General features: G+C 42.4%; 2 protein-coding genes and 1 pseudogene across 2 annotated transcripts in view; 2 read left to right on the forward strand and 1 right to left on the reverse strand.

Annotated features, from left to right (window-relative positions):
• Positions 1–27257, reverse strand: part of LOC129047464 (gametogenetin-binding protein 2-like) — a 108915-nt gene that overhangs the window by 74509 nt on the left and 7149 nt on the right. Inside the window, exons 2-7 of the mRNA XM_063718774.1 lie at positions 25004–25084; positions 22587–22840; positions 19059–19157; positions 12139–12252; positions 1272–1481; positions 45–219 (exon numbers count right to left, since the gene is read on the reverse strand). Coding sequence (XP_063574844.1) covers positions 45–219; positions 1272–1481; positions 12139–12252; positions 19059–19157; positions 22587–22840; positions 25004–25084 — 933 coding nt within the window. The remainder of the gene's footprint in view (positions 1–44; positions 220–1271; positions 1482–12138; positions 12253–19058; positions 19158–22586; positions 22841–25003; positions 25085–27257) is intronic.
• Positions 1–27257, forward strand: part of LOC100449172 (unconventional myosin-XIX) — a 77435-nt gene that overhangs the window by 3263 nt on the left and 46915 nt on the right. The window lies entirely within an intron of this gene.
• Positions 4490–6622, forward strand: LOC129051387 (small ribosomal subunit protein uS5-like; annotated as a pseudogene).

Raw genomic sequence — 27257 nt, forward strand, 5'->3', positions numbered from 1 at the left:
ATGACTAAGCAATCTTAGATACTGGAACAGCCCACTGTTCTTACCTGAAAACTCTTGCGTAAAGCATCAACACCAAGATAGAAAAGCATCTGCCATGTCTGCTCTTCTGCCCGTAGTTTTTGCCAGATTCGATGCAGTCTTTCATAAAGATGAATTCCCAAGCAGGTCAGAACTTCTTCTTGGGCTATGTCTATTGTCTTTGCATGCCTTTCTCTTCGCCTATAAAAGGGAATAATCACACACTAATACCTTTAACTGAAACAGTAAAAGATGGATAACACAGCTGCAAGTTCAGGTTTTAAACACAATGTGCTTACCTAGTAACAAGACAGTTATACATTTACACTCAACGTATATGTTGCTATACAAGCATGGATGTCTACAATCAATGAGAAATACACATGCAAGTAGAATTTAGTCCTTGTATTGCTAAAAATAAAGTAATTCAGGAACTGGCTCTAAAAAGATGGGTTTTAGGGCACAAAGCAATCACATATAAGTGTCCAGCTCACGGTAGACACAACAGTTCCTTTTACTTTCCCATTATAGCAAAACATTTTTCCCTTCATTAGGTTTTTTGTTTTGAGGAGGAATGGAGAAAGGCAATGCCAAAGTGATTCATCACGGGCAAGAGTCCTCCACCAGGCCAGTCTTTACAAGTGTTCACAGAACTTTGGCAATAAAAAAGCCCTTTGTATTCTAGTAGAAAATAGGCACCCAAATGAGGGTTGATACCCTAAATACAAAAGGAAATGAATTTGATTTATTCTATTAACATCATCATCTGATTTTATTTTTACAACAAAGCCAGAGATAATACTTTAGGTTTCTATGCAGTAATAATAATATAATATACACAGTTCATGAATTACATTCAATAAGGCATTTCTTAATCCCCTACTGCAAAGATCTGACTTATGCAAAAACCATTATTGTGAATAAAATTTACACACGATAATGCATGGATAGAGGGAGAAAAATCCCTTCTAATCATTTTCAAATGAAAATGATAGTCTGTAACAATGAAAGCCAAAAAAGCCTGCCTCCCTTCAAGCAAGAACTAGCAGAGGACTGAACCAAACACCAGAGAACAGTTTTTCCCTATTTTTAGTCAATTAAGAAATGCATACTTTAAAGAGAAGCAAAATCTTTACAGGCATACTTTAATTTATACATATATCATATGTACTGAGACAGAAGGTGATGAAAATAAACTTTCAGTAATAAAATGAAGCAAAGCGCTAGATAGCCCATTCTAGCAAATTACATACTCATACCCTCCTGTGAACTCTGGCTCAACACGACCCAAAAGATGTGCAATGAAGTCTGTTTCACAGCAAACATGTATGTGTCGTTCATGTGGACAGCACCGCAAGCCTTCATAAAGTGCAGCACAGTAGCCCTTTTCTTTGCTGCAGTCAAGTTCACCAATAAGGATATTGTATGCTCGGAGGACTTTATTTTCGCAATCAGTGCAAAACCTGTTGAAAAGAAAAACCTCAAAATTAAGAACTGGCTGTGCAATTATTTCTTGTGGCATATAACAGTGTACTAGATGATGGCACTCTCTCCCATCTACAGCATCCAAAAAAAGCCTCCATACACACATTTAAAACATACGCATGTAAGGTAAATACAAATTTAGGGATTGCATAAATACAGATAGACCTTCATTGGCAAATTATTTTTAAACTAGAGAAAACACATAGCCTAAAAGAATGAGGCAGATACATACCTATTATTTCATAAAATGCATGCCCAGAAAAGTATTAGTGGTACCAAGAACTAGCATATCTCCACTTCAAAAGCTATTTGCACAGGTCAGAAATAAAACAATAGAGGCAACAAACCAATGACTCTTGATTGGTTTGTTCTTTCTCCTTCCAGCCTCTGAAAATAGATGGTCTCTTCAGCCAGGAAACCTTGACTCCAATTTCTATTACAACATTTTAATATTTCACTAGCTAAGCATTTGAGGATAGGGGTAGGGGTTGGGGTGGGGAGAAGAATGGGAAAGTGGTGCATATATTTTTTAATTCTCTGATTATTTCCAAAATGCCAAATTCTGTCTTCCCAAAAATGCCTATTTCTCAATAACAAACATAATATACAAAAAAACATACACGGAAACTGGTTTAAACTTAAGTGTATATAATGTGGCAAAAGAATAGAAGAGTTTGTGAATGTAGGGAAGGAAGAAAATTTCTTTTAGAAACCAAATATCAATCAATCAGAAAGAAATAATAGAGCCTGGTTTCTTTATCTTTGAATTCCTGGAACAAGAAGAACTTGGTCAGGTGGAAAAGCCACGCTCACAATAAGAGTAACTGGCTAAGAAGATTAGTTAAGTGAAACAAGGAAATTTTGATCTCTTTGATTTAAATTCATCTCCCAAATGAGCTCATCTATGCGTATGGCTTCAACTAACATGGCTATAAAGATGACTTGTGACTCTACAGCTCCATTCAAATCTCTGCTATTGCCTGAGGGCCAGACCCATATCGAAAAGTGACAAGACATGACAGATGTCCAATAGGCAACACCTTAAATTCACTGTCCAAGGGTAATGCTGTTCTATTCTTATGTTCCTTCTCAATCCCTGTTAAGAACACTGCCATTCAGAGCCATTCAGTCACCCAGGCTGGAAATCTGAGTTAATTCCAACTTCTCCCTGGGTCTTCCTATTGAGTAGAGCCAACTAGTATTCACTCTTTCTTGTTTCTCCTGTAGGTCCCTATTTTCAATTCCCTCTGGCATGGTTTAAGTTGCCTATGCCATATATATATATATATATATTTTTTTTTTTTTGAGGCAGAGTCTCTCTTTGTTGCCCAGGCCGGAGTGCAGCGGCGCCATCGCGGCTCACTGTAACCTCTGCCTCCTGGGTTCAAGCGATTCTCCTGCCTCAGTCTCCTGAGTCGCTGGGATTACAGGTGCCCACCACTATACCCAGCAAATTTTTTGTATTTTTTAGTAGAGACAGGGTGTCGCCAAGTTGGCCAGGCTGGTCTTGAACTCTTGACCTCAGGTGATCCACTCACCTTGGCCTCCCAAAGTGCTGAGATTACAGGCTTGAGCTACCGCACCCAGCCCACTGTTTTTTTTTTCTTTTTTAAAGCTTCTTAACTGACTTTCCTGTTTCCACTCTTCCTAGCATTGATGCATCTCTTACACCAAAATAATTTTTCTAGCACAAATCTGATTATCTGTGTCTCAGCTTAAAAACCTTTCAGCTGGCCAGGCATGGTTGCTCACGCCTGTAATCCCAGCACTTTGGGAGGCTGAGGCAGGCAGATCACCTGAGGTTGGGAGTTTGAGACCAGCCTGACCAACATGGAGAAACCTCGTCTCTAGTAAAATACAAAAATTAGCCAGGCGTGGTGGCGCATGCCTGTAATCCCAGCTACTCCGGAGGCAGAAGCAGGAGAATCACTTGAACCCGGGAGGTGGAGGTTGCAGTGAGCCAAGATCGCACCACTGCACTCCAGCCTGGGCAACAAGAGCAAAACTCTGTCTCAAAAAAACAAAACAAAACAAAACAAAAAACTTTTCAGTTGTCTCTTATTATTAATACTTCTGATTTATACTCTTCTTCGTGCTTTTTTTTTTTTTAAGATGGAGTTTCACTCTGTCACCCAGGCTGGAGTGTAGTGGTGATCTTGGCTCACTGCAACCCCCGCCCCCCAGGTTCAAGCGATTCTCCTGCCTCAGACTCCTGAGTAGGTGGGATTACATGCGCCCACCACCACACTTGGCTGATTTTTGTGTTTTTAGTGCAGACGGGGTTTCACCATGTTGGCCAGGCTGGTCTTGAACTTCTGACCTCAAAGTGATCCCCCCACCTCAGCCTCCCAAAGTGTTGGCATTACAGGCATCAGCCACCACGCCCGGCCTAGACTTCTTACTATAGTATTTACCCTTCTACCGCCATATCTTTGTTTCATGCACACACGTTTTGCTGGACCAATAGTAGATAACGATGTTTCTTAAAATGAAGATATGGGCTGGGCGCAGTGGCTCACGTCTGTAATCCCAGCCCTTTGGGAAGCAGAGGCGGATGGATCATCTGAGCTCAGGAGTTTGAGATCAGCCCGGCCAACATGGTGAAACCCCGTCTCTACTAAAAATACAAAAATTAGCCGGATGTGGTGGCATACACCTGTAATCCCAGCTACTCAGGAGGCTGAGGCAGGAAAATTGCTTGAACCCGGGAGGCAGAGGTTGCAGCGAGCCAAGATCGCACCACTGCACTCCAGCCTGCGTGAGAAGAGCGAAACTCCATCTCAAAGAAAAAAAAAAAGAATATATGTTAAATTGGAGGCTCTAAGCCCACTTGGTAAGCAGAGGCAACAATGCTGACAAATAATGTTAAATTATGTTATTTCACTAAAGTTTTAAATATGGGCAAAAATATACAAAAATTAACACAAAATGGATTAAAAACTAAATGTTAACATCTGAAAACCATAAAACTAGAAGAAAACATAGGGGAAAATCTTCATGACACTGGACTAAGTGATGATTTCTTGGCTATGACACCAAAAGCACAGATGCACAACAAAAACAAAAATAGACGCTTCTCTGAGAAAACACCAAATGGCGGATGACGCTGGTGGCGGCCGGCGGTGGGGATCGCCTGGGATGGGGAAACGCGGTGGCTTCCGCGGAGGTTTTGGCAGTGGCATCCGGGGCCGGGGCCGGGGCTGAGGCCGCGGCTGAGGCTGCAAAGCTCATGGAGGCAAGGCCAAGGATAAGGAGTGGATGCCTATCACCAAGCTGGGCCGCCTGGTCAAGCACATGAAGATCAAGTCCCTGGAGGAGATCTATGTCTTCTCCCTGCCCATGAAGGAATCTGAGATCACTAACTTTTTCCTGGGGGCCTCTCTCAAGGACAAGGTTTTGAAGATTATGCCGGTGCAGAAGCAGACCCACGCTGGCCAGCGCACCAGGTTCAAGATGTTTGTTGCCATTGTGGACTACAATGGCCACATCGGTCTGGGTGTTAAGTGCTCCAAGGAGGTTGCCACTGCCATCCACGGGGCCATCATCCTGGCCAAGCTCTCTATTGTCCCTGTGCACAGAGGCTACTGGGGGAACAAGATCAGCAAGCCCCACACCATCCCTTGCAAGGCGACAGGCCGCCACGGCTCTGTGCTGGTGCGCCTCATCCCCACGCCCAGAGGCACTGGCATCCTCTCAGTGCCTGTACCCAAGAAGCTGCTCATGATGGCTGGTATTGATGACTGCTATACCTTAGCCAGGGGCTGCACTGCCACCCTGGGTAACTATACCAAGGACACCTTTCATGCCGTCTCTAAGACCTACAGCTACCTGATCCTCGACCTCTGGAAGGAGACTGTATTCATCAAGTCTTCCTGTCAGGAATTCACTGACTACCTCGTCAAGACCCACACCAGAGTCTCCATGCAGAGGACCCAGGCTCCAGCTGTGGCTACAACACAGGGTTTTTATACAAGAAAAATAAAGTGAATTAAGCCTGAGGAAAAAAAAAAAAAAAAAGACTACAGTCATATCACTTAACAATGGGACACATTCTGAGAAATGCATTGTTAGCTATTTTGCTGCTGTGCGAACATCAGAGTGTACTTACACAAACCTAGGTAGTATACATTTTTATTTATATTTTTTTCACATGGAAAACCAAATGTCCCAGCACCATCACTGAATATTAATCATTTCCTCTACTTGATCTACAACGCAGTATGCTCTATTATAATCTTACGGGCCCACTGTCATATATGTGGTCCATCACTGACCAAAATGTCATCACGTAGCACATGACTATACATTAAACTTAAAAACTTTGGCACAGCAAAGACGATCAACAGAGTAAAAAGGCAACCCAAAGAATGGGAAAAAATATTTGCAAACCATATATTGAATAAGAGGTTAATAGTCAGAATATAAAGAACCACTAGAACTCAATCACAAAAAAAAAATAGCCTAATTTAAAAATGGGCAAAGCCGGGATCATGCCACTGCACTCCAGCCTGGGCAAGAAAGAAGATCCTGTCTCAAAAAAATAAAATAACTTAAAAGTAAATAAATAAATGGGCAAAGCATGAATAGACATTTCTCCAAAGATTATATACAAATGGCCAGCAAGCATATGAAAAGATGCTCAACATCACTAATCATCAGGAAAATGCACATCGAAAACACAATGAGATATCACCTTAAACCAATTAGAATGACCACTATCAAAACAACAACAACAAATAACAAGTGTTACCGAGGATGTGAAGAAATTGGAACCCTTATGCACCGTTGGCAGGCATGTATAATGGTACAGCTGGTATAGAAACCGGTATGAAAGTTCTTCAAAATAAGACTACCATATGATCCAGGAATCTCACTTTTAGGTATATATCCAAAAGAACTGATAGCAAGGATCTTGAAGAGATATTTGCACACTCATGTTCATTACTGCATTTATTGACAACAGGCAAAATGTAAGAGCAACCTTCAATGTCCATCAATGTATGAATGGATAAAGAAATGTGAATAGCCACGTGCAGTAATCCCAGCACTTTGGGAGGCCGAGGCGAGTGGATCACTTGAGGTCTGGAGTTCGAGACCAGCCTGACCAACATGGTGAAACCCTGTCTCTACTAAAAATACAAAAATTAGCCAGGTGTGGTGGTGTGTGCCTGTAATCCCAGCTACTCAGGAGGCTGAGGCAGGAGAATCACTTGAACTTGGGAGGCAGAGGCTGCGGTGAACCGAGATCAAGCCACTGCACTCCTGCCTGGGCAACAGAGCGAGACTGTCTCAAAAAAAAAAAAAGAAAAAAGAAAAGTGAATAATATCACATATACTGTGACACTCACTGTCCATTTTTAATAATCTCACAGTACTGTGACATTATTCACCTTTTAGAGGGGAATCCTGTCATATGCTACAACATAGATGAATGTTAGACATTATCTAAGTATTGTCTTAGATAATGGCTAAGTAAAATAAGCCAATCACAAAAATTCAAGTGCTACATTATTCCATTTATATTAGCTATCTAAAATAATTAAACTCAGAAAGAGAAAGAAGAATTGTGGTTGCTAGGGGGTGAGGGGAGAAAAAAGGTGTTCAATGGGTATAGTTTCAGGTGAGATGAAAAAGTTCTGGAGATCTGTTGTACAACAATGTGCATATAGTTAACAATATTGTAATGTACACTTAAAGACTGTTTAAAAGGTAAATTTATGTTTCACGGTTTTTTGAGACAGGGTCTCACTCTGTGGCCCAGGCTGGGGTGCAGTGGCATACTCTTGTCTCACTGTAGCCTCAACCTCCCTAGTAGGCTCAGGTGATCCTCCCCGCCTCATCCACCTGAGTACCTGGGACTACAGGTGTGTGCCACCACGCATGGCTAACTTTTGTATTCTTTGTAGAGACAGGGTTTTGCCATGTTGCCCAGGCTAGTCTTGAACTCCTGGGCTCAAACAATCCGCCCGCCTCAGTCTCCCAAAATGCTGAACTGTGAGACACCGTGCCTAGCCTTATTTTGTGTTCTTTTAAAACACACACACACGCAAGCAGGAACAGAAAGTCTCTCCTTTAGGAGAGAAAAAACGGACACAGAAATAACAACAAATACTTCCACATTTTCAGGTTATAAATAGCAAGTTCACATTTTCAGGTAATTAAATGGTCAAATGTCAAAGAGAACAATAATAAAACTTGAAATATTTTCCCATTTTACTGCTTTATACTCTCATAGTAGTTTAATATATGTTTGATTGTACAACTGTAAGCGTAAGTAAATAGCGAGTTAAAAATAGGATATAAAAGCCGTAAAAGAGAATTTTTCCCATTTGTAAAAGCAGCATTGCATATGACTTTTTTAAAACTTTTTTTTTCGAGACAGAGTCTCACTCTGTCACCCAGGCTGAAGTGCAGTGGCATGATCATGGCTCACTGCAGCCTTCAACCTTCCTGGGCTCAAGTGATCCTCCCACCTCAGCCTCCCGAGTAGATGAAACTGCAGGTGTGTCACTACACCCAGCTAATTTTTAAATTTTGTTTATTTATTTATTTTTATTTACTATTATCTTTTTTTTGAGATGGAGTCTCGCTCTGTCGCCCAGGCTGCAGTGCAGCGGCGCAAACTCGGCTCACTGCAAGCTCCACCTCCTGGGTTCACGCCATTCTCCTGCCTCAGCCTCCCAAGTAGCTGGGACTACAGGCGCCCACCATCAAGCCCAGCTAAATTTTTTGTATTTTTTAGTAGAGACGGAGTTTCACTGTGTTAGCCAGGATAGTCTCAATCTCCTGACCTCATGATCCGCCTGCCTCGGCCTCCCAAAGTGTTGGGATTACAGGCGTGAGCCACGGCGCCCGGCCTGTTGTTGTTTTTTTTTTTTTTTGAGATGGAGTCTTGCTCTGTTGCCGAGGCTGGAGCGCAAATGGCGTAATCTTGGCTCACCGCAACCTCCACCTCTCAGGTTAAGTGAGTCTCCTGCTTCAGCCTCCTGAGTAGCTGGGATTACAGGCACACGCCACCAAGCCTGGCTAATTTTTGTATTTTTAGTAGAGATGGGGTATCACCATGTTGGCCAGGCTGGTCTTGAACTCCTAACCTCGTAATCCACCCACCTCCGCCTCCCAAAGTGCTGAGATTAGAGGAGTGAGCCACCACACTCAGCCTTTAGAAATGGGCCTCCCTATGTTGCCCAAGCTGGTATTGAACTCCTGAATTCAAGTGATCCTCCTGCCTTGGCTTCCCAAAATGTTGGAATTATAGGCGTGAGCCACAATGCCCAGCCTTAAAAAACCCTTAAGGCAGAGGTTTCAGTTTATTAACACCTCATTTCTAATGATGTTCTATCATGTCTCAGCCTTTTGACTAAGATCAAGTGTAGTATCTGACGATGTTCTACCATAATACTTTTCTTTTGAGACAGTCTCACTCTGTCACCCAGGCTGGAGTGCAGTAGCACAATCTCAGCTCACTGCAAACTCTGCTTCCCAGATTCCAGCAATTCTCATGCCTCAGCCTCCTGAGTAGCTGGGATTACAGAAGTGCACCACCATGCCTGGCTAATTTACGTATTTTCAGTAGAGAGGGGTTTCACCATGTTGGCCAGGCTGGTCTCAAACTCCTGGCCTCATGTGATCTGTCCATCTCAGCCTCCCAAAGTGCTAGGATTACAGGCATGAGCCACCATGCCCGGCCTCTACCATAATTCTTTTTTTTTTTGGGGGGGGGGAACGAAGTTTCACTCTTGTTGCCTAGGCTGGAGCGCAATGGCGCGATCTCGGCTTACTGCAACCTCTGCCTCCTCCCGGGTTCAAGCGATTCTCCTGCCTCAGCCTCCTGAGTAGCTGGGATTACAGGCACCCGCCACCACGCCCGGCTAATTTTTGTATATTTAGTAGAGACAGGGTTTCGCCATGTTGACCATGCTGGTCTTGAACTTCTGACTTCAGGTGATCCACCTGCCTTGGCCTCCCAAAGTGCTGGGATTACAGGCATGAGCCACTGCGCCCAGCTGCTAATTTTATTTTAATTTTTATTATTTTTGAGATGGAGTTTCACTCTGCTGCCCAAGCTGGAATGCAGTAGTACAATCACGGCCACTGTGATCATGGTGCACCTTCAACCTCCTGGGCTCAAGCGATACTCTCACCTCAGCCTCCCCAGTAGCTAGGACTACAGGTTTGTGCCACCACGGCAGCTAATTTTTCTGCTTTTTTGTAGAGACGGGGTTTTACCATGTTGTCTAGGCTGGTCTAAAACTCCTGGGCTCAAACCATCTACCTGACTTGTCCTCCCAAAGTGCTGGAACTACACGTGTGAGCCACCACGCCCAGCCTATGTTTGTTTTAAAGAAGATAAAAATTGAGGCACAGAAAAGTCAACTAACTTGTACAGTTACAATTAGTAGAATCCAGATGCAATACAATCTCCTTAAATTCATCACTTACTGCCTTAATTATTACTCTCAACCATACTTTCTCACAACTGTTAAGATATTTATAAAATGGACTAAAATCCATCTAAAAATGTTAAAACACTAACCCTAAACATAGGAAAATCTACAAAACCAGTATAAGAAACTCCAAAACATGTGCTCTAATAACTTGTCATTTATCACCCACAAAAACTATCTTTTGGGAGGATCAATTCATATTTAAAGAGGAAGGATATGTTTTGTGTCTGTATAGTTCCTGTAAAACTCCAAGTAAGTGACACATTCTCTACTCTCTTCGGCATAATCCACCAAAAAGACAAAGAAAGAAAGTTTTTAATTGAAAAAAGAAAAACACCAATAAACTTGGTATGTGGGCAAAGTCATTAGCTTACTGCCACATAAAGTAATGACACCAGTTTTTATAATTCACTTGATTTTTAGAGGCACTCCCAAAATAATTGTGTGTATCTGCCTCAAAGTCAAAGGACATACAACCACAAACGCAACATGTAACAAATTTAAACAGTACAACTGCCCCAAGAACACCATCTCTAGATGATGTTACCTTACCAGTTTCTTTTTCTTTTTTCGAGAAAGAGTCTTGCTCTGTCGGAGTGCAGTGGCACGATCCTGGCTCACTGCAATCTCTACCTCCTGGTTTCAAGCGATTCACCTGCCTCAGTCTCCCAAGTAGCTGGGACTACAGGTGCGTGCCACCATGCCTGGCTAATTTTTTTATTTTTAGTAGACACGGGGTTTCGCCACGTTGGCCTGGCTGGTCTCAAACCCCTGACTTAAGGTGATCCACTTGCCTGAGACTCCCAAAGTGCTGGGATTACAGATGTGAGCCACCGCACCCAGCCCACCAGTTTCCTTTTCTACTGGACTCTCCTCCCTATGAATTTCCAAATGTTAATGACACTTAGAAAATTCCTTTGTAGGCCAGGCACAGTGGCTCACACCTGTAATCCCGGCACTTCAGGAGGCTGAGGAGAGCGGATCACAAGTCAGGAGACTGAGACCATCCTGGGAAACATGGTGAAACCCCATCTCTACTAAAAATACAAAAATTAGCTGGGCATAGTGGTATGTGCCTGTAATCCCAGCTACTTGGGAGGCTGAGGCAGGAGAATCTCTTGAACCAGGGAGTCAGCAGTTACACTGAGCCGAGATCGAGCCACTGCATTCCAGCCTGGCGACAGAGCAAGACTCCGTCTCAAAAAAAAAGGAAATTCCTTTGTAAAAGTAGTGTTCCATAAAGGAAAATCTGAAGTTACTTTTATAGTAACGAAACACATGAATATCAACTCTCTTTTGGGGTCCTGATAATGACAGAAATACTTCAAATATTAAGTAAAAAGCTACTAATTTAATTTTGATAATGCTACCATAGGCTGGGCACAGCTCATGCCTGTAATCTCAGCACTTTGGGAGGTCGAGGCAGATGGATCACCTGAGGTCAGGAGTTCGAGACCAGCCTAACCAACATGGCAAAGCCCTGTCTCTACTAAAAATACAAAAATTAGCCGGGCGTGGTGGCATGCGCCTGTAGTCTCAGCTACTCAGGAGGCTGAGGCAGGAGAATCGCTGGAACGCGGGAGGCGAAGGGAACAGTGATCCGAGGTCTCACTACTGCACTCCAGCCTGGGTAACAGAGTGAGACTCCGTCTCAAAAACAAAAAAAAAAATCACAAAATAGGAGATGCTGGCTTAACACAAGAAGGCTAACCCTGAGAGTCATCCCATAAAGCAACTGCTTTGGCCAAGCGCAGTGGCTTATGCCTGTAATCCCAGCACTTTGGGAGGCCGAGGTTGGTGGATCACAAGGTCAGGAGACCTAAACCATCCTGGCCAACATGGTGAAACCCCATCTCTACTAGAAATACAAAAATTAGCTGGGTGTGGCGGCGTGTGCCTGTAATCCCAGCTACTCGAGAGGCTGAGGCAGGAGAATCTCTTGAACCTGGGAGGCAGAGGTTGCAGTGAGCCGTGATCGCGCCACTCTACTCCAGCCTGGCGACAGAGCTAGACTCATCTCAAAAAAAAAAAAAGGAACTGCCTACTCCAACATTAAGCTCCGCCTAGTGCCAAGTATTAAAGGGAAGGCTAGAATGCTATTATACAAAAGAGGTCAGTGACAGGCCACTCTAGGTGACTGACACATAAGGCACCTTCCACATTATACTGGAACAACCATCAGACTTACCTGTGTTTTCGCAGATATGTTTCTAGTGTTTCTAAAAGACAACTCGAGTCACTTAAAACTACTTCATCCTTGTATTCCTGTGACATTAGTTCCCATCCATCCATCCAACAACCTCTGTAGAAAGAACAAGTATTAGTGGAAAGGGAGAATACAAAAGGGTAAAACATTAAAAAAACAAAAAACAGATTAAAGTATTGCTTGATTTTACCTGGCTGTTCCCTGGAAAGGTCCATAATAGAAAATGATCCTATACTTGCTGTCCTTCCTGTGGTCTTCACTATTTCTCTTATCTGTACTTAACTTCTCTGAACTGACACTGCTACTGCTCCCTTCACTGTAGTGTAGTATAGTACAAAGCTTAGTGACACTGAGATAATCTGAAGAAATAATTTCTATAGTCTAAATTAAAATCATGAACACTTTAATGATTAAGATATTAGAACATGTTTACAAATTATATGATTACATACTCATTTTCTATTAATATAACGTTCATTTAAATGTGTGCTCATATCTTTATATAAAAACTTCTGCTTGACTATCAAGTTTATCTGATACAATTTAACATTTGTAGTTATGAAGACAGCAACTGGTTAATAAACTAAGTATTCTATGAGCAAATATAGTTGGAATGTTCTAAAGTCAAAATGACCAAAAAAATTATCAAGTATTTTCCCTTATAAACACAGACCAATCTTCCACAAATCGAAAATTCTAAGAAGTTTTGATCTATTTAATGAGATCATCATCAAGTAATTTTTTTTTTTACTTTTATTTTGTAGAGACAAGGTCTCTACTATGTTGCCCAGGCTGGTCTCAAACCCCTGACCTCAAGCCATTCTCCCACCTCAGCCTCCCAAAGCACTGGGATTACAGGTGTGAGCCACCATGCCCAGCTCAATTTTTTTTTTGTAATCACTCCTTTTTAAAAGCTAAACCATGGTAACAAAACTATTATCTACCTTCACATGTACAAGTAGCTGGGAAGGTCACAGATTAATTACAGTGAATAAGTTTTACATTTACTAAAAGATAGTACACTAACATGAACACTTTATACAGCCTAAATTAATAAGAACTATGTGGTAATTTTTTTTTTGAGACAGACTCTCACTCTGTCACTCAGGCTGGAATGCAGTGGCGTGATCTTGGCTCAGTGCAACCCCACCCCTGCAGGGGCTCAAGTGATCCTCCTACCTCAGCCTCCCGAATAGCTAGGACCATAGGCGTGTACCACCACACCCGGTTATTATTATTATTATTATTATTATTATTAGTATTAGTATTTTTTAAGTAGAGACAGCAGGGTCTTGTCATGTTGCCCAGGCTGGTCTCCGACTCCTCAGCTCAAGCAATCCACCCACCTCGGCCTCCCAAAGGGCTGGGATTACAGGCGCGAGCCACCAAGCCCAGCCTTATACAATTTTTTTTAACAAACTTACTAAAAACTTCCCACTCTCCATCCCCAACAGGGTTCAACTTCAGTATGAAAACTGCCACACATTTTGCTTTGTTGCAGCACATTTATTTTGGACCTGCATTCCAAGGGAAACGTGGGTTTACACGCCATTCAATCACAGCCTTCTTGATTTTTCATGATTCTGAACAACTGGCTCCTGTCTGTTCTTCTGCAGGTCTCAGTACAGTCCAAGGAATTCATTACACCTTGGACGCTAGAGACGGAAAAACCTCTGAACTTTTAACTTACTCTATGTAGCTAAATGGGTATTTCTCAACCTTCTGCCTAAAATATAAGTTATCCACACAACTCAGCCCTGTACTCCCTCTCACAAGGGCTCTCCCCTTATTTGTGACAACAAAAACATCATCTGTTCCACTTTCCATGCTACATCCTTCTATTCTCAACTGTGATATTTCCTTTTTGAGACAGAGTCTCACTCTGTCACCTAAGCTGGAGTGCAGTGGTATGATCTCGGCTCACTGCAATCTCTGCCTCCCAGGTTCAAGCGATTCTCCTGCCTTAGACTCCCAAGTAGCTGGGACTACAGGCGTGTGCTACCACACCTGGCTAATTTTTGTATTTTTAGTAGAGACGAGGCTTCGCCATATTGGCCAGGCTGGTCGTGAACTCCTGACCTCATGATCTGCCTGCATTGGCCTCCCAAAGTGCTGGGATTACTAGTGTGAGCCACCGCCCCCAGCCCCTCTTTTATTAACTATACTTGATTAGTATAATGCATAATTTCCCAGAACTGAAAAACTCTCAAACTCAAGTTCTCATAATTGAGGGAAAGGTTCATAAAGAGAAATCAGAGCTGAAGAATGATTATTATATCATCAGAACGTGAAGGCATTTTTTTTTTTTTAAAAAAAAGCTCTATAAAAAAAATCTGTATCTCAAATCAGGATTTTATTTATAAACATTCTAGACCTTATGCCTTCTATTATTCTTTTAAGATCAAACTTTCCAAAAAAATAACCTTTCCACTTTCTGGTTCTGCTCCCATACTCTCCATTCACAACTTAATCCATGACAACCTTACATCGCATTCACTTTTCCATCACTGTAACCTGGATTCTGCTTCCACTCAATCACTAGCTCAGCTCATCAAGATCACCAATTATCTCACTGTTACTAAATCCAATGTCCACTTTTGGGTCCTTGATAACTTGGCAGCATTTAATACAGTTGATCAGACTTCCTTGGAACGCTTTTGTACCTTGGCTTCTTTCTATCTATCTGGCTACTCTTTCTCAGGTTTCTTTACTAATTTCTTTTTCTACCCATTAAATTCCTCAGAATTCTTTTACTCTCTTTCCCTTTAGGTGATCTTACATAACATTCTCTAAGATAAGCTACAGGCCTACAACTCCAGCCTAGATCTTTCTTTCAGATCTCAAACTTACTCCCAGACAGACAGTAACCTGGGTTTACTTGCATAGATGAGAGAATACTCTCAGAAAAGCTGACCTAGATTTCTATTTATTAGGCTAAAACCTAATCAACTGTATTATACTTTCTCTGCAAATAGACTAAACAAATTTAAAAAGCTATGGGGGGGTGGGGATGTAGCAGTAGGAGGGGGAGTGGAAATACATAAAATGGAGAATCATAGTAGCATTTAATAGTGGTGACCATCCAAGGGAGAGGGAGCCTTGGCTAAGCATACTGTACTGCTTAGCCTGCTATTCTATGTGGCCTGTGGGAATAACTGAAGCTACCTTAGTCAAGAGACAGACACCACTTAAGATCAATTAAGTCCATTCACACTGATTCCATACTCAGTAAACAGCCTTCTAAAACATGACTTCCCATGTGGTGGAACTGTAGCTAGAAGGGGATGTAAAATCTGTGGAGGTTTGTTTTGTTTCTTAAGCTGAAAGATAGAAAAACAGAGCTGAATGTAAATTCAACAAAAGTAGGTAACTGAATAAGCAAAGTGATTGAAAACAAAGAAGATGGAGTGCAGAGCAAGAGGGGAAGGACTGGTCTTTGAAGGAAGGCAGCAATGAGCACAGATGCATAAGATGCTGGGCTACTTGCTTCTCAGTTCATCAACAAAGAATATGCTTAACAGAAAAAAAGTACCAGAACGCAAGCTCTTTACTGTATCATACTCTAGGCCTTCAGCCAACAGGTCATTCTCTAATGTGAAAAATTAGCCTGTACTCTGCATTTAGAGTCAGAAATTCTCTGAAGCTACTGACAAATCTGAGAAGGAAGAAGGAGCTGATGAAAAAATAAAAAATAAAAAATTTTTAAAAGATACTGACAAATCGGGCCAGGTGCGGTGGCTCACGCCTGTAATCCCAGCACTTTGGGAGGACAAGGCGGGTTGATCACCTGAGGTCAGGAGTTCGAGACCAGCCTGGCCAACCTGGCGAAACCCTGTGTCTACTAAAAATACAAAAATTAGCCGGGCATGGTGGCAGGTGCCTGTAATCCCAGCTACTCGGGAGGCTGAGGCAGGAGAATCACTTGAACCCAGGCGGCAGAGGTTGCAGTGAGCCGAGATCGCACCATTGCACTCTAACCTGGGTGACAGGGGAAATTCCATCTCAAAAAAAAAAAAAAAAAGAAAGAATTTGAAAGAAAGAAAAAAAAGATACTGACAAATCAAGCAGCAAAATAACAACTGTCCTTAAGAAAACTTCTTTTCTTCAGGCCACAAGAATATAATGTGTGGTTCTTGTTTGGATCCTGATTCATACAAACCAACATTCAAAAAAAAAAAAACAAAACACAGAAACAGGTAAAATCTGAGTATGAACTGGGTATTCGATTGTTACACTTAATTTTGTTAGGTGTTATGATGGCAATGTGTGAAAAAAAAAGTCCATATACTTAGAGATGCATGTGGAAGGATGCAATAGAGTAACACGAAGCCTGGGACTTGCTTTAAAATACAAAGAAAAAGGTGGATAAATGAAGCAAGTGTGGCAACTCTTGATTATCACTAAATCTTGGTAAAAGTGCATGGGAGGTTCAATCATTGTATTTTTTACTTTTCTATGTTTGACAATTTTACTAATAAAATTTTATTTATTTATTTATTTATTTATTTATTTATTTATTTATTTATTTCGAGACAAAGTCTCGCTCTTGTCGCCCAGGCTGGAGTGCAATGGTGCGATCTTGGCTCAATGCAACCTCCGCCTCCTGGATTCAAGTGATTCTCCTGCCTCAGCCTCCCAAGTAGCTAAGATTACAAGCACCTGCCACCACGCCCGGCTAATTTTTGTATTTTTAGTAGAGACAGGGTTTCACCATGTTGGCCAGGCTGGTCTCGAACCCCCGACCTCAGAGAATCCACCCAACTTGGCCTCCCAAAGTGCTGGGATTACAGGCGTGAGCCACCACGCCCAGCCTATTTTTTTTTTTTTTTTGAGACAGATCCTTGCTCTGTCACCCAGGTGACACGATCTCAGCTCACTGCAACCACCACCTCTTGGGTTCAAGCGATTCTCCTGCCTCAGCCTCCTGAGTAGCTGGGATCACAGGTGCGTGTCACCATGCCTGGTTAATTTTTGTATTTTTAGTAGAGACGAGATTTCCCCATGTTGGTCAGGCTGGTCTTGAACTCCTGACCTTGTGATACGCTCGTCTCGGCCTCCAAAAGTGCTGGGATTACAGGCGTGAGCCACCGCACCCGGCTGATAAAATGTTTTAAATATTTTTTGTTGCTCAGTACAGGGGAAAAAAACTTAATAGATTATTAACATACCACTGCCTGGTCATCCAAATCTTTGTGTCAGGGAGGAAAATGTCTATACAATAATGGTGTCACTCGGAAGTTCAGGTCAAAAAAAAAAACACACCAAAAAAAATCAAAAAAAGGTGACAATGACACAAATGAGATATTTAAAAATTAACTTTTCAGAGGCCAGGTGCAGTGGCTCACGCCTATAATCCCAACACTTTGGGAGACCAAGACAGGCAGATCACTTGAGGCCAGGAGTTTGAGATCAGCCTGGGCAACATGGTGAAACTCCGTCTCTATTAAAAATCCAAAAAAATTAGCCAGGAGTGGTGGCGAACACCTGTAATCCCAGCTACTCAGGAGGCTGAGGCACAAGAATTGCTTGAACCCAAGAGGCAGAGGTTGCATGAGCTGAGATCGTACCACTGTGCTCCAGCCTGAGTGACAGAGCAAGACTGTGTCTCAAAAAAATAATTAAAAAATAAAATTAATGAAGTATAGTTTTTTAATATCCCATTCTCTCCAAAACTAAAGTCACGTCTTAGAAAGTCCCTTCACACTCTATGGCTTCGCCTCACCATCCCCACCCCCAGGCAATTTTGTAGGGGACAACTGTGGCACTGTGCTGGGAGAAAGTGAAAAAGCAGCCTTGGACACTATAGCACTTAACCAAGAAGAAAACTACAAATTATTATCAGGCAATATTTGCTTAAAAAATAAAATAGGCTGGGCGCGGTGGCTCACGCCTGTAATCTCAGCACTTTGGGAGGCCGAGGCGGGCGGATCATGATGTCAGGAGATTGAGACCATCCTGGCTAACACGGTGAAACCCCGTCTCTACCAAAAATACAAAGAATCAGCCAGGCTTGGTGGCACACGCCTGTAGTCCCAACTACTCGGGAGGCTGGGGCAGGAGAATAGCTTGAACCCAGGGGGCAGAGGTCACGCCACTGCACTCCAGCCTGGGTGACAGAGGAGACTCCATTTCAAAAAATAATAATAAATATAGAAAACTACAAATTAGTTACATAAATACACATTGTCATAATATTGTCATAACTACTTCTTTTAAGACCTTGGTAAATTACAGCTAGAGACAAGAAAGATAAATAATGTATACATTATGACTATTCTGTAAATCAAATAATGATTACCACTACTTTGAAAACGTTAATATTAGCTGCATACATTTCCATAAAGACTTCAACCGGCCGAGTGTGGTGCCTCACACCTGTAATCCCAGCACTTTGGAGGCTGAGGCGGGCGATCACCTGAGGTCAGGAATCCGAGACCAGCCTGGCCAATAGGGTGAAACCCCATCTCTACTAAAAATACAAAAATTAGCCAGGTGTGGTGGCACACACCTGTAGTCCTGGCTACTCAGGAAGCTGAGGCAGGAGAATCATTTGAGCCAGGGAGGTGGAGGTTGCAGTGAGCCGAGATTGCGTCACTGCACTCCAGCCTGGGAAATAGAGGGAGACTCCATCTCAAAAAAAGAAAAAAAAAAGACTTCAACCTCCCTCCACTAAAACATATTTAACATAAAAAAAAAATTTTTAATCAGATCTACACTGAGACTTTATATATATCAAGGCAAAATGGCCAACATAACAAGAGGATCTATTTATTTTGACCTATGTCATAGAGCATAACCAATTAATGAATTAAAGCAAACAGTGGGTTTATTTCTTTTACTAAATATGATCAAATATACAATCTTAACAATGACAAAGCCTCTTGGTATTCGATTCTACTTACCCCAAAGGTTTTGGCTTGTGCGTATCTAAGGAGTGAAACTGACATCTCTTATTCTTCTTACTTTTTGGAATAGCATCTATCATGTCATTTAGTTTGGACCTAATTAAAAATAAAACATATTAAGAGTTTAATTCATTTTACTTTCAAATTTTAAAATCTCTATTTACTGTCTTTGAGAGAGAAGTCTCAAAACAAAAAAAAAAACCACTTTTCTCTATCCCCACTGTATCTACCAGTGTGCCTGGCACTCACGTATTTCAACATTGACTGCTACCTGACTCTCAGCCATCTTCCCTTGCCCAGCCAGTATGTAAATACGCCAGTTGCAGAAGCACACACCTGTAGTCCCGGCTATTTGGGAGGCCGAGGTGAAAGGATCACTTAAGCCCAAGGGTTTGAGGCCAGCCAGGGCAACAGAGTGAGACCCCATGTCTTTAAAAAATATATAAAAACCTCACAAAACATTATGTAAACACAATACATCCTTGAAGAGGAGTCATCAACAGAAATTTTATGCAAATATAGAATATACACTACTACTATCCGCACCCTCCATCCAACCAATGAGCAAAAGTTGTCAATTCTACCTTTTAAATATTATCTAGAATCAGGCCTGGTGCAGTAGCTCATGCCTATAATCCCAGCACTTTGGAAGGCTGAGGTAAGAGGATCACTTGAGGCCAGGAGTTCAAAGCCAGCCTGGGTAACATAGCAAAATTTTCATCTCTACAGAAAATTTTAAAATGAGGCCAGGCATGGTGGCTCATACCTGTAATCCCAGCACTTTGGGAGACTGAGGCCAGGAGTTAGAGACCAGCCTGGCCAACATGGAGAAACCCTATTTCTACTAAAAAAAAAAATACAAAAATTAGACAGGTGTGGTGGTGCTACACCTGTGTGGTGGAGGCTACACCGAGTAGCCTCCCAGCTACTCGGGAGGCTGAGGCACAAGAATCACTTGAATCTGGGAGGTGGAGGTAGCAATGAGCCAAGATTGCACCACTGCACTCCAGCTTGACACAGAGTGAGACTTTGTCTCAAAAACAAAAAAAAAAAACTTGAATAAAAGCTAAATAAAAATTAACCAATCTAGAATCAGATCACTTCTTATCACCTCTACCATTATCGTCCCTGTCCAACCCACCAATCTCTAGCTTAGTCAACTGAAATAGCTGGCCTCCTAAATGGTCTCCTTGCTGCACCTTCTGCCCTTTACATTCCAGGCCTCACTCAGCAGCTACAGTGATGCTTTTAAAACATGAATCAGATTACATTATTCCTCTGTTCAAAAACACTCCGAGGCTTATTTTCCCAAGCCCAGGCACAGTAAATATCAAAAGTCCCTACCACCATCTTTACATAGGAAAGCCTCGGGTTTACTTTTCAGACCTCTTCTTCTTTTCCTATTTATATTCACTAAATGAGACAAATTTACAGCTCTAACCCAGACCTCTCTGAATTCTATTTGGATGTCTAATCGCTATCTCAAACTTAGCACACCCAAAGATGAGCTCTGTTACATTTCTCCTCAGTCTTGTCCATCTCGGTAAATGGCAACCATTTGTCCTTTTTTTTTGAGACAGAATCTCGCTCTGTTGCCCACGCTGGACTGCAGTGGCGCGATCTTGCCTCACTGCAACCTCCGCCTCCCGGGTTCAAGCGATTCCCCTGTCTCAGCCTCCTGAGTAGCTGGGATTACAGGCGCCTGCCACCACGCCGGGCTAATTTTTGTATTTTTAGTAGAGATGGGGCTTCACCATGTTGGCCAAGCTGGTCTCAGACTCCTGACCTCTGGTGATCCACCCTCACCGACCTCCCAAAGTGCTGGGATTACAGGTGTGAGCAACCACGCAAGGCCTGTTGTCCATTCTTTACATCACAAATCTGAGAATCATCTTTGATGGCCTCCCTCACAACCGATCTATCCAAAAAATCCCATTGGCTCATTCCTCAAAATATACCCAGGATCCTTTATAACCATTTTTCACTACCTCCACAGCCATCATTCATTCTCAAAACAGACGTCAAAGTAAACCAAATTTCATCAGACTATGCCACTCTTCTGCTCAAAACCTTCCCAAAGCTTCTCACCTCACTCAGAGTAAAAACAAAAGACCTCAGCCAGGCACGGTGGCTCATGCCTATAATCCGAGCACTTTGGGAGGCCGAGGTGGGCAGATCGCCTGAGGTCAGGAGTTCAAGACCAACATGGCCAACATAGTGAAACTCTGTCTCTACTAAAAAATAAAAAAAAAAGCCAAGTGTGGTAGTGGGCACCTGTAATCCCAGCTACTTGGGAGGCTGAGGCAGGAGAATCACTTGAACCCGGGAGGCAGTGGTTGCAGTGAGCCGAGATCGCGCCATTGCACTCCAGCCTGGGCAACAATAGCAAAACTCTGTCTGAAAAAAATAAAAATATGACTGGACCTTTTATTACCTTTTTTTTTTTTTGAAATGGAGCTTTACTCTTGTTGCCCAGGCTGGAGTGCAATGCGCGATCTCAGCTCACTGCAACTGCCGCCTCCCGGGTTCAAGAGATTCTCCTGCCTCAGCCTCCTGAGTAGCTGGGATTACAGGGATCCGCCACCACTCCTGGCTAATTTTCTGTATTTTTAGTAGAGACTCGGTTTCACCGTGTTGCCCAGGCTGGTCTTGAACTCCTGAGCTCAGGCAATCCTACTGCCTCGGCCTCCCAAAGTGTTGGGATTACAGGCGTGAGCCACCGTGCCCAGCCACTCTTCATTTTTTCTTTTTGAAATGGAGTCTCGCTCTGTCGCCCTGGCTGGACTGTAGTGGCGTGATCTCAGCTCACTGCAACCTCTGCCTCCTGGGTTCAAGTGATTCTCCTGCCTCAGCCTCCTGAATAGCTGTGATTACAGCCACGTGCCACCATGCCCAGCTAATTTTTGTATTTTTAGTAGAGACGGGGTTTCACCACGTTGGTCAGGCTGGTCTCGAACTCCAGACCTCGTGATCTGCCTGCCTTGACCTCCCAAAGTGCTGGGATTACAGGCATGAGCCACAGCGCCCGGCCTTATTACTCTGCTGACCCCATCTTTGATTACTGTTCCCTTCATTCATCTGGCTCCAGCCACAAGGGCTTCCTTACTATTCTTCAAACATGCCAATAAAACCCCAACCTCAGAACCTTTACACTAGCTGTTCCTTCTCTGCCTTCCCCCAGTTTTCTACAAGATTCGCTTGCTCACTTCATTCAAATCTATATTCAATGTCATTTTATTAGGGAGGCCTTCTCTGACCACCCTCCACAATAATTCTTCCCCCGCTCCATTCTCTACCTCCCTTACTGATTTTTCTAACTTATCATCCCTGACAAATTGAATATTTGCTTACTGTCTGCCTCTCCCCACATGGAGAGCAGAAACTTTACATTCACTGGTACATACAACTTACTCAATAAAATTATTAAATTCGACTCAATCTTTCCATCAAGAAAATAAGCTGCCACTGTCACCAAGCTGTTTTAAATTTTAACAAACCCGTTTTCTCCTAATTGATTATACTTACCCATGTACATAAAATAATGTATAAAGCTTCTTTGCATCAGTCATGCAGCTTCCAGTTACAGACAGGACTCCCTTGGGCCCTACTGTTAGGGGTTCAAGAGCAGGATTTCCAGACTCTACAAGCTGGGCAAAGAGGCGCTCCACACTGCGACGACAACCAACACATGGGACAAGCTGAGAAAGTGCACTCGGGACTTCGCGTGATGTCACCACCATGGCAATACTTAGATCCTGTTGCTTAAGCATACCATGTCGCTGAAAGAGGGAAAGAAAATGAAGGAGTGTCCTTTAAAAAGACGTAAAATTATACTTTCACTACTACTGGTTCCTATCCTTGTGCAGTAAGTACAACCTGGCCAGGGTTTACCAGCTCTACCTGCAACTGAGTCAGAAAGGCAAAGTAGTCAGCCTTGTCCATGCCGTACGGAATTTGCGCCACAAACCCCCTTGCTCTAGAATCTAGGGTATATAAACAACTCTACTTAGTATGCCAAAAAAGCAGTCCTGCATCTGGGAATGTAGGGCTCGTTCAGTGAGTATTAGGCCAGTCCTCTCACACACACAAAAAAAGCACAACACAGCTGTACCTTTTTTTTTAGTTTGTTTGTTTTTGTTTTTTGAGATGGAATCTCGCTCTCTCGCCAGGCTGGAGTGCAGTAGCACAATCTCAGCTCACTGCAACCTCTGCCTCCTCGGTTCAAGCGTTTCTCCTGCCTCAGCCTCCCGAGTAGCTGGGACTACAGGTGTGCACCACCACGCCCAGCTAATTTTAGTATTTTTAGTAGAGATGGGGTTTCACCATGTTGGTAAGGATGGTCTTGATCTCTTGACCTTGTGATCCACCCGCCTCAGCCTCCCAAAGTGCTGGGATTACAGGCGTGAGCCACCACGCCTGGCCTGTTTTTTTTTGTTTTGTTTTTACAACTTTTAACAACACACTTACTATCACTATGTTTAGCTACAGGAGTCAAGTTAGGATGGTAATCATGTGGAGCAGCAATTCCCAATCCAGAGGCATGAACAGATGTATTACGAATTAGTGGGAGAAAACATGGCCTATCTTCCTTACGTAGGGAAGTGAGTAACTAGCATGCTGCTGCTTATGAATTGTATCTGCTGGTTATGACAAGGTAGAAAAATAACTGACAGGTACTGTTGCAGAGAAATGAGCAAACTCTAGTAAGTAACTTCTACCTGATGAAGTTATAGTTAACTGCAGTTAACACTTTCAGATTTACCAAAAACAGATAGGAAAGTAGGATAATTCCCAAGAAGCATTTTCTCACATTTACCATTACCCTTCCATTCAAAGTTTTCTCTAAAAGTAGAAATAAGAGTCCTGAAGTAAACTAACAAGTCGTCTTCCAATATCTTAATTACAGTCAGCCCTCCATATCCATGGGTTCTATATCTGTGAATTTAACCAACCAAGAATTGAAAATATTTGATGGGAAATACTAAACACGTACAGACTTTTCTTCCTTGTCATTATTCCCTAAAGATGCAGTATAACTACTATTTACACAGCATTTACATTGTATTAGGTACTATTAGGAATCTAAATATGCTTTAAAGTATATGGGAGGTTGTGCAGAGGTTACATGCAAATATACATCTTATTTTTTCTGAGACAAGGTCTCACTCTATTGCCCAGGCTGGAGTGCAGTGATGCGATCTCAGCTGACTACAACCTCTGCCTCCTGGGCTCAAGAGATCCTCCCACCTGAGCCTACGGAGTAGCTGGGACCCCAGGCACATGCCGCCATGTCTGCCCAACTTTCTTGCATTTTCTGTAGAAACAGGGTTTTACCATGTTGCCCAGGCTGGTCTCCAACTACTGAACTCAAGCGATCCACCTGCCTTGGCCTCCCAAAGTGCTGGGATTACAGGCATGAGCCACCATGCCTAGTCCTTACTACACCATTTTCTATAAGCATTGTGGATTTTGGTTTGCATAGGGATCCTTGAACTATCCCCCACGGATACTGAGGGACCACTGTATATTGCATTTAAGCATATTTATAAAGCACTATATTTCTCAGGAATTAAACATCAGAAAGTTCATAATATAGGATTACTTTGTCTGAAGAAAACAATTACTACAGCAGAAAACCAACAAGTTTTTAATGAAAAATTATATACCTTATCTTTTAAAAACCAGGAAAGATGGCCTGGTTTTAAAATTAAAGTCTTATGGACATGTAAAATATTAACACACCACCACCAATTCTTTTTCACATGGCAATTACATAAATCAGGTAAATAACTAGGCATGCTTACTACAGCAATGGTGAAAGAGCAATTTCAGTGCAATATTAAGACCTAGAGAATCCTATATAAAATTAATACAGCTAAATTTTAAATGAGTCTTTAAAATACACATACACCATTAAAAACACTGATTGAAAAAACTATTACCTGAATGAACTGCTTTAGCTGTGCACCATTATTCTGATGTCCATCGAGATTTAACACATTGTCAGGAAATTCCATCACCATCTTAAAATGCAAACAGAACAGAAATCAATTATTTTATCCCTCTGAGAACAGGATACAGCCTACAAACTCCAGAAATAGACCCGTGAAAGCCAGATTTGCACCCATCCCTAGCCCTCCAAAAAATTTTGTTAAATCCAAGTACATGGCCCGGTGCGGTGGCTCGCACCTATAATCCCAGCACTTTGGGAGGCCGGTGGGGTGGGGGCGCGGCAGATCACCTGAGGTCGGGAGTTCGAGACCAGCCTGACCAACACGGAGAAACCCCGTCTCTACTAAATATATAAAATTAGCTGGGTTTGGTGGTGCATGCCTATAATCCTAGCTACTTGGGAGGCTGAGCCAGGAGAACCACTTGAACCTGGGAAGCGGAGGTTGCAGTGAGCCAAAATCGCATCGCTGCACTCCAGCCTGGACAAGAGTGAAACTCTGTCACAACAACAACAACAACAACAACAACAACAAAAAAAATTCGAGTACACAAGACAGGTTTCCTTTTTTTTTTTTTGAGACGGAGTCTTGCTCTGTCACCTAGGCTGGAGTGCAGTGGCATGATTTCGGCTCATCACAACCTCCACCTCCTGGGTTCAAGCAATTCTCCTGCCTCAGCCTCTCGAGTAGCTGGGATTACAGGAACCCACCACCATGCCCAGCTAATTTTTGTATTTTTAGTAGAGATGGGGTTTCACCATGTTGGCCAGGCTGGTCTCGAACCCCTGACCTCAGCCTCCCAAAGTACTGGGATTACAGGAGTGAGCCACTGTGCCTGGCCAGAACAGTGCCTACCTGGCACATAGTAAATGTTTGCTCTAATTATGAACAAAAAGGGCACATTGATATACTTATTCAATTATCAAAATTCACTACCAGAGGAAGGCATATGAAATTTAAGGAGGCTTCAGTATGTCACATAATGGGAATGTGTAATTAGTACATTTTACTGATCTGTTGTCACACCAGAGATTTTAAGTAGTACCATGGTTGTGTATCACTACAAGCCATTTTTACTATAAGATGTCATCAAATTAAAGCAGCATCCTGATTTCAGGTATTAAAATGTGGGGGAAAAAGATATGCCTTCAAAACAATGAAAGTAACACATGTATATCTTAACTAAAACATTGTTAAAGATCAAACATATTGTACTAGGAGAAACTGTTTCCACATTTCCACATAACAAGGACCACAAACTCCTACAAAACCAAAGAGTGAAGTCAAGACAAAAACACCCATTTAAGGCAAAAACAAAATATCCCTACCCAGTTGAATGCGATCTTTAAAAGATCACTCCCTTCCCTAACCAGCACCAAAGATCTGCTTCTTTAATGGATGTAACCATTCCTTTCCTTCCATATTAGAGAAATTTAAAACATGCTTGTTCTAACAACAAAATGAGGCCTCATTAACAGCTAAGTCAAACGTAAGCAATAGATTTAACAGTTTTTCTTGATTTGATAACGGAGGAATATGAGATATATGAAGTAGAGAGACAAATAGATACTAAAGGATGGACTATGATGTAAATACTAACGTAATCCAGACTGCATGTACAACACAATTCAAATTTTCAGTGTGTATACTTTATCTTTCAAAAAAAAGAAAACATATTAGATGTGGCTATCTCTAGGTAGTTAAGACAACTTTTTCTGTATGTGTTCCTATACTTCCCAAATGTATTACAATGCATATATACTATATATTATGGGAGGAGAAGAGTTAATGCTCCTTGCTTCCAATTCTATATTCACTATACCATGTTTAGAGACATGCTTCCATTTCAATAGCTTTTTTTTTTTTTTCTTTTTTGAGACAGAGTCTTGTTCTGTCACCCAGGCTGGAGTGCAGTGGCGCAATCTCGGCTCACTGCAACCTCCGCCTCCCAGGTTCAAGCAATTCTCCTGCCTCAGCCTCCTGAGTAGCTGGGATTACAGGCACCTGCCACCAAACATGCTTAATTTTTTGTATTTTTAGTAGAAACAGGGTTTTGCCATGTTGCCGAGGCTGGTTTCAAACTCCCGAGCTCAGGCAATCTGCCTGCCTCGGCCTCCCAAAGTGCTGGGATTACAGGCGTGAGTCACCGCGCCTGACCCATTTCAATAGCTTTTACCATTCTGAAAGTTTTTTCTTCCATACATACAGATGAAATGTCTAAATGTCAATTATCTAATTTTCAGGT

The sequence above is a fragment of the Pongo abelii genome, chromosome 19, assembly GCF_028885655.2.
Source record: "Pongo abelii isolate AG06213 chromosome 19, NHGRI_mPonAbe1-v2.0_pri, whole genome shotgun sequence".
Lineage (NCBI taxonomy): Eukaryota > Metazoa > Chordata > Mammalia > Primates > Hominidae > Pongo > Pongo abelii.